Here is a 10,553-nt window from a genome sequence, read left to right on the forward strand (position 1 = left end):
AAGTTCCAGAGTGTTTGACTAAAGCTTTTTAGGTTATTCCTCCTCCATTTTAGAAATTAAGATGATTCTGTAGGTTAAGTCAAATGGCTGAAAATCTGGAGAGAAGATAGAGAGGCTGGGAGCCAGGAAAGGCCTAACTAAGGGTCTGCCTAAGTAGAACTGAATGTTGGAACTAGATATTTTAATATGTAAATATTTCACTGCTACCACAATTTGTGTTACTACACTTCCTCCAACCTTACAGCACTCACCCTAACCTGCAGTAGCTATAGATTCCCTTGATTTCCATAGGAACATAGAGAAAAGAGAAACTGGTCTGGCTTGCCTATTATTTCCTATATATTGTTAGCCTCACATTATATACTAATATCATAGAGGTAGGCTATTTGAGGTATGAGTCTTAGAGGAAAAAAACGCTGAAAAACATTTATAAGCTTAAGCCATATCTCTACGCTGCAACACCCCTCACAATTTCTTCTCAGATAAGCATCATCCCCCATCACTGAACAAACTCATATCTCATAATAGGAAAAGTAGGCCTATAAATGAAACATTGTCTCTGGAGGTACCACCTGTGAGCTATCTTCTTGTGGGCTCTTGGCATCTTCTATCACATACCTCCTACTCTTTGGCCACAGGTACTCTTTGGCCCAGAAAAGTCCATAGGTAGGCTGATCTGGGCACTCCTAAAAGCTTACCACTGAGGAAAATGACTTGATCCATAGATTTCCTCCCCCAAACCAGCTTACTTCACATAAAAAGCATTAGCAGCTCAGAACTAACTCACTTCATCACAGGGACGAGAGTGGTTAGTAAGAAAAGTACTAACCTGGGGAACAAAAACAGAGGTAATCCAGGCCAGTTCCAGCTGGCTACAGACATCTTCCTTATGCTTGGGTGCACAGTATAACTCACCACAGGGCCTTTCTCATGGACCCTTTTTAAGTGTCTCCACAAAATCCAGCAGGTTGATTAGTTCATGATGCTTCAAAAGAATCATCAAGAGAAAAACATGCGATATGTCTTACAATGCTGGATACCTTAAAAATACAAGGGAAAAAATATAGAAAAAATGGAGCATTTATTTTTTTATATATATATGAAATTTATTGACAAATTGGTTTCCATACAACACCCAGTGCTCATCCCAAAAGGTGCCCTCCTCAATACCCATCACCCACCCTCCCCTCCCTCCCACCCCCCATCAAAAAAATGGAGCATTTAAAAACAACTTATATCCTGTGAACATACCGATCAATGATATAAATGAGGTAATATGACACAAAACACAAAAAACACAAAAAAAAATATATTTAAGATTATTCTTTTTAGTGTACAGAATTCATGGCAAATGCTGCACTATCTAGTTGCATAAATAAATATATTTAACGAATATAAGATATTAAACACTAATATATGTTATATAAGTTATATTATAATCAATATATTATATATGCATTGATATTATCATTGTTATGTCAATATTATGTTAATATATAAGTACGGATTTACACTTATATGTATATAATTGCATGTTCTGTTACTATAAAATGAGGCCAAAATGTGTCAACTTGTTTCTCACAGAAACCCAAAATCCACACGAGGCTCTTTTTTCCTGTACCCTTTCACTTTGCATGTTCCCTATTCTCAATGAATGTCCTCTTCTTTCTGTAAACTATTGTACTCTTCATTTTGCCTGATCTTGCGCCCAAGCATGGCAGGCAGAGAATCCTAGAGGCCCAAGATTCTACAGTGACTGTTTGCAAGGGGGGAAGAGGCTATGGTAACTGCCACACTGGATACACTTATGTGAGAATGAGAAAGGGAAAGTACCCTGAATGCCCGGAATGCCTCTCACGTATAAAACAGCTGGATGGGATTGCAGGATGCCTGTGTGGCCCAGAGATGGAGGGAGCAAATTATGGGCAAAAGAATTGCAACCAAATGCTGGAAAAGGAAAGATTTGCAATCATCTGTGTCTTCCAACTCTCTGGTATTTGCTTCTAACGGGCAGAATTCATTCTGCAAAGCATCAGGCACTGAACAAAAGACTCCTGCTGCTGGAGGTTGACAGGAAGTAACATCCATGAGTGTAAGAATGCAAGATCAAGACCCCTCCCACAAACAATGCCTATGATGAAGGAGAGGAGAAGAGAGATCTAAATTCAACCTTGCCCAGCACAGCCCAGTCCAAGGAAGGTAGGATTCAAGGAGACGAGCCTTGCACCACATTGTTCTCCACAAACTTCACTGAAGCACTGAACAAACTTCACCCTACTCTTTAACCAAGTTACAAAAAAGAATTCCTTAATTCCTTCTTTTGCTCCTTAAAAGCTGCAGTAAGTTTACTAATCAGATCCACTAATATTATTTCAGAGCCCCTTTAATTGTTCAACCTAGATGTGCCTTTCCTTTCTAAGGATGTTAGTTAACTGGATATATAATTGTAAATGTAGAATACAGATGATAAAATATAATACATAGACTATGAATAACTATTAGTTCATTATATTAATGAACACCTCTAAGAAACATTGAGATGATTTCCCTAAGATAAGAATGTGAGAGAAAGTGAGACTATCACATCTGTCTTATAGGATTAGGTACCACTTAGGTGTTGTTTTAGTTCTCCTGCCACTCCTTCCACCAATCCCGTCTTCTTGTTGGGAATCTGACCTCCCTATTGGCTACCTCGTACCTTTAAACTGCCTGCTTTGTGACATCATTCTCCCACCAAACCCCCACCACCTGGTGGAATCTTGGGGTTTCCATGGAGTCACCTGTAAATAAATTTGGATCATCGCAAGTGACCAGTGACCAGTGACCGGTGACCTTCGTACTGGACACATGCACTCTTCGGCTTCAGCCACTCAGACATCCTCCAGTATCGTCTCCTCATCCCTTGTATCCGGAGTTGATGTTTCCTCTTCTCTGACCATGTCTGGTAAGGAAAGAAACTCAAAAGTTTTTCATTAGATTTTATTTTTGCCCCTAAATGTAGTAGTAGATTCAAAATAGCATAGAATCATGGGAGAAAGTATTGAACTAAAACTCTGGAGACCTCACTTCAGTTTTGACTTTGGCATTTATTACCTGTGTGACTTTGGACAAGTCATTGACTCCTGAAACCTGTTTTTTCTTCATCTGTTATATGAGGATGTTAGATTGGTTGTTCTCTCTGGTCCCTTTCTTTTCTAATACTGAGTCTTAAAGGGCACCCATGTAGAAAATGAAATCAGAGGCTTGTTGAAGAGTGTTTCAACAGAAAGAGAGAAAACCTAGGTTATGTAGAAAACTAGCAATATTTACCAAGATATTTCATCTGTTAACAGTTCCTCCACTAATATTTTGACTTTAGTATTTTTAATTTAGTGCTGCTCAAAAAGTCAAATTCACATGTTTTCTAACTAATGTAGGTGTAAAGGGAAAACAGGAAAAGAGGATGGAGGAAAGTGGGCTCTAGGGAGGCAAGTCTTGAAAGGTAAGGAAGTTTAGGATTGTTTCCCTCAGCACAGGCTACCAGGAACCAAGGAGGAGGGGAAAATATAAGAATGAAAAGAAAGAGCATAGAGAAGCTCTCAAGGGGAGAGGGTGGGGGAAGAGGTAGTTTAGGGTGGAATATTGAAGGAAACCAAAGATTTTAAATTAAAGCAGAAAGAGCATAAAATGAAATCTGCTTAGAGCAGGGCAAAACAAAGTTGATTTTAGCTAATACTTACATTAAGAGACTAGGAAGGAAAGTAAGGCCGGAATTGGGCATCACCAGGAAAAGCAACTTACAGAAAGGTCATACTCAGTTGTTGTTTGCTTGCTTTTTTGTATTGCCTCTCTGAACACAGATGGCACTGAAAAGTTTTGAATGTAAACATTTTAAGAAATATGCTTTAGAAATGATGCTTCTTAAAAAAAAAAAGAAATGATGCTTCTTATCCAAGAAATTAATAAAAGTGACTATCTAAGGGGCTGGAGGAAACCGAATATTCAGTTTTATTTCATTCTGCTTTTTTAAGCCATGTAGGTGTTTTGTCTATTAAAAACAAGACTCAGTTTATCTAAAAATTGGTATCTCCTAGACTGAATCATAAGGACTAATTCCTTTGTGTGATAAGTAGGTTCCAAGTCAAGGCTTCCTTTCATCTTCTCAGTTACTTTCTTCCCAACATGGAGCACACATCTGTTTTCATATCTCAGAAACCTAAGAAGAAAAGTCAAGGCCCACATCCCTAATTCCACATTTATCTAAAACAATTTTGTAGAGTCCTTTGGGTTTTCTTACATTAAACATTTTTGTCTGTCTGTTTGTTTGATTTCAGCGATGGTATTTTTTTATAGGCTTTGGGGATGACATTTTCCTGAAGGCTGAAGATGATTAAAATATATTTTTAGATAAATAGAAAAACCTTCATGATGCTTTTTAAATGTTCTTCCTTTTGTTATATGATTATATTGAAATATACATTTGTATTAGACTTAGTATCTGTTACTTGCTGGGTAATATTTGGGAAAATGGGACTGAATGCAGTAACAATTCCTTTACACTTATTTTCCTCTCTGCTTTGTACCAGATTTCATTGTAATACTTGTCTACAAAAGCTGTGGCTACCTATTCATTCACATTTATGGCATTTGCTGCTTGTTATGCAGTTTTTACTGATCTATCCTTGTCTGTATGTCCTGGTTAGGAATTCATTCAAAATCACCTTCTGTTGTTGTGGGCTCCATTTTGTTTAGTAGTATTCAGCAAAATTGGGTAGGCAATATTCACTTCTGTAATAGTGTATGTATGATAAAGAACTTGTTATATCAGTAAACTTATTATGCCTTGATGCTTGCTACATATCCCAGTTTTCATTAATATCTATATATTTCTTCTTAGTTCTGTAATGTGTGTTTTTCATGATTTTTCTGTCTTTTCGGAACATATCTTCCTTCATATAAATCATATGTAATGTATCACTTTTATTCATGTGCGAATTATTACTACTACCATTGTTGTTGTTACTATTACAACCACTTTATAGAAGAGTAAACGGAAGCACAGAGACAGCTTAAATAACTTGATTCTATCAAAAAGCACTTTTTGAGAAACTTAGTTTCAGGTAGTCATTTTGAGGTAGGATCAGAAACTAGGCTTAAGAAGAATAACCCTTAAAAAAAAAAAAGGTTTTATTTTTAAGTAATCTCTATACCCAACGTGGAGCTCAACCTCACAACCCCGAGATCAAGAGTCACATGCTCCTCTGACTGAGCCAACCAGGAGCCCCACGAATGACCCTTTGAATTTACCAGCTGGACTGAGCTGTATGCGAACTGCACAAGCAAAACAAGACCCTGAAGATTACAATGGTAATAGCTGTATCAGTTTCTAATGGGGGAGGAATCTACATTCATTGTATTTCTCCTGGTTTCTGGCAGCATAATGCTCAGAGTAGCGTCCTGGCAAGGATGTCACGATTATTAGTTTTTATCACCTGGTAATGAGACCTAACATAATGGGAGAACTTGAACAAGTCAGTCTGACCTCCCTGGCCTCAGTTTCCTCACTCGTGAAATGAGAATATAGAACAGAGGTTCTCTAAGGACCTCCGAAGACGGAAGTGCCTCACTTCTAGGAAACAGTATGTGAGTGGATGCTGGTGTAGGCTCAAGGGAAAGACAGGGCAGGGAGAAGGTTGCTTCTTGCTTATGGAATGATGTACGAAGCACACCACCTGGGTCTTCCACACATCTGTGCCCAAGTTGGGAGCACAGGCAGTTAATATAGAAGAGTACCTACCAAGCTACTTCAGCCCTTACAACCATCTTAAATGGTTTGATTTTTGGTATCTCAGCAACTATTGGTATTAGAGGCTTCTTGGTAGCAACAACTTTAAGATAATGTGTTTCCTCAAACATAGTGAGAATTGATCCATCTCCCTGATTCTTCATAACCCTCTTGTTCCCTACAGAAAATTTCCAAAATCCATCTTTACTTGGAACTCCAAACTCTCTGCAGCTCTCTCTCCCTGTGGTGAGCAATGCAGCTTCCCTAGCAGGAAGTGTCTACAGCTTCTCCAGAGTCTCTGCTCCAGCAGTCAGTTCGGCATGGCTACTGCCATCAGCTTCTGGCACTTCTTTCCAGCCACTCATGGGTAGTGCCTACCTTTACCAACATTCCAGTCCAACTATGTTGTCTGGAGTTACTGCCCAGAACCAGATCTCCACTTCAGCTGCTTCCTATCCAGGTATTTTTGAGTGGGATAGCACAGGGAGCACTGAAAAGAAGTCATCTTCACTTGGAGACTTCACTGTGACTGTCACTGACCAGGACACGGCTGTTTCTTCCATATCTATGGCAGCCCAGTATGATAAAACTTCAGAGGCCAATAACATGGTCCCTCTGTATCCATCACTTTCTGCCAGCCTTGTTCAGGGAACACCATCTCAGATTCCAAATCAGGGACACAGCCTATCACTTCCCTACCAGGAAGGAAGCCAGGTATATTACTATAATCAAGGCACACTGGGACCTCTACTGTCTGGAGAACTTGGTCCCTACCTGCAGTCCTATGGCTCTGTGTCATACATGGGAAGTAAGGCCTCTGCCCCCCAACCAGAAATGGTCATGGTACTAAAGGAGGTTCAGCCCACAAATGTCCCACCACCAGCCTCCACCTCTGGAATCTACTACTCTGTATCTGCTCAACCCATCACAGAAACAAGTTTTCAAGGTGAGTAGAAATAGCAAGAGGGAAAGAATTAAGGTCGGCATTCAAAAACAGGGTCAAATCTTCAGCCAAGTAGTAGTGAATCCACAGAGAAGCAGAATTTAAGTCCTGAGACTTTAATAACCACTACCCTCACTCAGTGCTCTCCATTTTTAGACTCTGTATAAGAGCACTAAATAGGGGTGGGAAGGTGGGACACTGAAATGGCCATCTATGCTACAGGTACAAGGACCCCAAGTGCATACACAAGGGCTACCACACTTTTCACTGCCCTAGCTGATCAGTCTCCTGTACTACCACACTGTAATGAACTCCCTTCCCTGATCTATTGCTTCAGTCTCTTTGGAAAGCATTTCAGAACTCTTATTGTGATAGTGCCAGTTTAACTTTCCCTCACTTCCTTAATTTACACCAGGATTTAAGACCTTGTGTTCTGAGATGCTGTCCAAAGCAAGCAGGCAAAGAATCTATCCTTATATATTTTATCAGAAAGAGCGCCATTCCCTCTCCTAGTCCATGGTGTGAAGTGTTCTTATTTTCTAAGGAAAGTGGGGAGAATTGCAAGGATTCTATAGGCTTTGTAGAAACATTTCATAATTTAAAAACCACTTTAGCCTCTTATTTTACTTAAACTTTGTATAAAATACAAAGAAAAGCAAGAATCAATGACATCAAATGATCACTGGTAAGAACTAGAAGTCATCTCCTATCTCCTAGCACAGGGTTCTCTCCATGATCCTTAAGAAGAGCTGGTAGAACCGCCTTGCTTATTGCTGGAAGGTGCATGATTTCTGTCTTGGTGTCTGGGGGAGCATCTCACTTACCAGGGAATGACTTCTTCCTTGATTTCTTTGTAGTGATGGAGACTTCCCTGGGGATGGAGACTTCCCTGGGATTGCAATCTCCAAGTCAGACATTTTGTCTGCCACAAACTCCAGAATTCCCCAAGTCCTGCAGTAGCAGAAATATCCAGGTACTTGAAAGCAACCCACCTCCTGAGCTTGGAGACATCTCAGTGATAGCTCCTGTCCAGAGTTCCAGTAATCTGCTGGCACTGCCTCCAGCTCCAAGCCAGGAACAAACTGAGAATAAGAATTTGAGTGATACTAAAACCAAGCTTTCAAAGCCTCTGGATGCCTACCAGATCCCATTAGAAAATCAAGATCCTCCACTACTTCCTTTAGAAATTCCTGATATTCACCAGCTCCTGGCCTGCATTGATCCCCTTGGCCAAGAGGAGCAGTCTGGTTCTGAAAACACTGATCTGGGAAAAAATGGCATGAGTCTTGAGGACCAAGGGACCCTTGAAAATGGGATTGAATCTAGTGGTGGTTTCGCAGACATCACTACTCTAGTGGAGGATATTCATCTTCCCCAGCTCTTTAATTCCTTGAACGACCTTGATCAATCCAAAGGTCCCAAGGTGATCAATGCCAAAGATACCAGAATCATCAAGTTGAATGAAGTGCAAGAAAAGTCAAGTGTCATAAAGTTGTCCTCTGATCAAGCCAGGAAGAATAAACACAAAGCTGCTGAGACTATCAATGGTGTTCCCAAGACCAAAATCCAGCCAAAGGACCCAGGATGCCTGTTAGGGGAAGAAGTGGTTATTTGCAATGCTGGAGATAGTGACAGGGCTCATGTGAATGCAGCCAAGCATTCCAACAGCAAATCTCAGAAAGCTGCATCCAGCAGGATCAGCAAAACTAAGAGCCATGGGCAGGAAAAGACCAAAAGGAGCAGAGAAAACAACCCCAAGAAAGCTGAAGAGAGTAAGCAGTCAGGGAACACAGTCAAGGCAGAAGAGAAGCCAACCATTCCCAAGATGAAGCGGAGGAGAAATCAACCTGAGCTTAGCCAAGAGACCTTTAAAAAGCCTCGAAGCTGCTTAGGCATGCACATGTTGGAGTCCGTACAGATTTTTCACGCGCTGGGGAAAAAAAGTGATAAGAAAATCAGACTCTCTTCCTCCTGGGCCCTGGGAAACTCCAGCAACCCTAAAGTTGCCCAGCCATCCCCAGTTATCAAACGATGGCTGGACACCCCACGTGAGGGTAAAGGTCCTGAAAAAAATAAAGTCAAAGTCCAGAAACAAGACAGTGGTGCTGACACAGAGTGTCCATCTCCATCCCAGTATGAGCTGCCACCTCCTGGGAAGGTCAAGTTGGTGCCTTTGCCTTTTCCAACCTTGGAGAAGCCTCAAGCTCGACCTGTTCTTCGGAGGCCACACTCTCTGGCCTCACGTCGGTCTGCTATGGCTTACCCTGCCCGGCCAGGGTCCACTAGCTCAGCTCAACCTATTACAGTCAATTCATCCCGGCCAACCCCTGTCTCCTTGACAGGTCCTGCCAGACCAGCTCGGCCAGTTTCAACCAATCCAACCCGACCAGGTTTGACCAACCCTACCCGGCCTAGTGTCCCTCACTCTGCTGCATCCAGACCTGCACCCTACAAAACGTCATCCTGCACCTCTCTCCAGCAGGAACCCATTCCTACTGCTGTGACCAAACTCCAGTCCCCACCCAAACCTCACAATCAATTTCTACTCCAAGACTTCTGCTTTCAACCTATTCCATGGAGAAAACCCAATGTTCCTGAGCCAGTAATGTCGAAGCCCATCACAAAAGAACAGAGGCCAGAGCGAGAGGCCATGAAGCGGCAGGCTCAACAAGAGCGTGAGAATGCAGCCAAATACACCTCTTTGGGGAAAGTGCAGTTTTTCATTGAGAGGGAAAAAGATATGGAAATTGCTCGATACTATGGCTATGCAATATAAGAGCTGCTACGTTTGTTGGTACCACTCTGGGTACCAGCCATTTATCCATACATAGATAGATAGATATAAATTTCTCTATTTATTCAGATGTATTTTAAAACTTAATAAAACATAATAAACATAATTAATAGATGAGAAATAAAGAAGACTTTTTAGTTCTGAGATACTGTTAACTGGGGGTTTTCTTTGGTGGGTGTCGGGATAAAAGTCTGCATGAGAAAGAACCAAAAGTTGGATGGGAGAATAAGGGAAAGGGGATAAGAAGAAAAGAGGAAGGAACTTGGTCCAGGCCACGAAGGCTGAAAGGGGAGAGATTTTCTAGGTTTATAAAAAGCAGGAGTGGGGGAAATGGCAGAAGCAGGGTCTGAGGTTAGGGTTAAAAGAATAAATAGAATTGGAGATGACAGGAGATGAGTCAGTCTAGGTTGACCAGAATAAATGTAAAGCCTTTCGTGGAGGCTGGCCTTACATCTCATGTCCACCCTATAGTATTTTAGAAGACAAGAGACTCAAGACATACCTCCAAAATGTTTGGGTTGTCCAATCCATCTATGACTATAGCTGGGTAAGGTAAGTACAAATCATCCATCTACTGGATGGATGGCAAGGGCTCACATTTATCCTGGGGGCAGCTGATCACCGGAGCCTAGCCAAGCCAACTGCTGTAGCAGGAGGCCCGCCGAGAAGCAGGAGGCACGCCGAAAACAGGGCCTGGATACAAATCACTGTTTATTAAACACCTACGCACCAGGCCGGTGAACGCACTACTTCAGTTAACCAACACAACGACATGCAACGCTAGTACCACTGTGCCACTTTACTAGTGAGATTCAGCAATGGGCTTAGGTCACACTGCGGGCAGAGGAACGAGGCTTCAATTGGAGGCTTATATATGGCTCCAAAGCCTTCAGTATTAGCAAGCGCCAGCAGATGGCCAACCTGGCTTTCAGATCAGAGCATCCGGAAGTCACATGGTGGTCGAGATCAAACTTCCGTAGGGACTTAAACGTTAACCAGCGGGGCCTGCCAGGTCGTCTTCCATCGACGCCGATGTGCGTGCCCCTTTCTCT

General features: G+C 41.8%; 1 protein-coding gene across 1 annotated transcript; it reads left to right on the forward strand.

Annotated features, from left to right (window-relative positions):
- Positions 1–1,546: 1,546 nt before the first annotated feature.
- CUNH2orf78 (chromosome unknown C2orf78 homolog) lies at positions 1,547–9,592 on the forward strand. The gene is made up of 3 exons (XM_047068776.1): positions 1,547–2,944; positions 5,949–6,710; positions 7,565–9,592. The coding sequence occupies exons 1-3, from the start codon at positions 2,848–2,850 to the stop codon at positions 9,481–9,483; spliced, it is 2,778 nt and encodes a 925-aa protein (XP_046924732.1). The 5' UTR covers positions 1,547–2,847; the 3' UTR covers positions 9,484–9,592.
- The last annotated feature ends 961 nt before the right edge of the window (positions 9,593–10,553 follow it).

This window comes from Lynx rufus, unplaced genomic scaffold, assembly GCF_022079265.1.
Source record: "Lynx rufus isolate CCGP_SWC_20201006 ecotype Redwood Valley unplaced genomic scaffold, mLynRuf1.p SCAF_8, whole genome shotgun sequence".
NCBI lineage: Eukaryota > Metazoa > Chordata > Mammalia > Carnivora > Felidae > Lynx > Lynx rufus.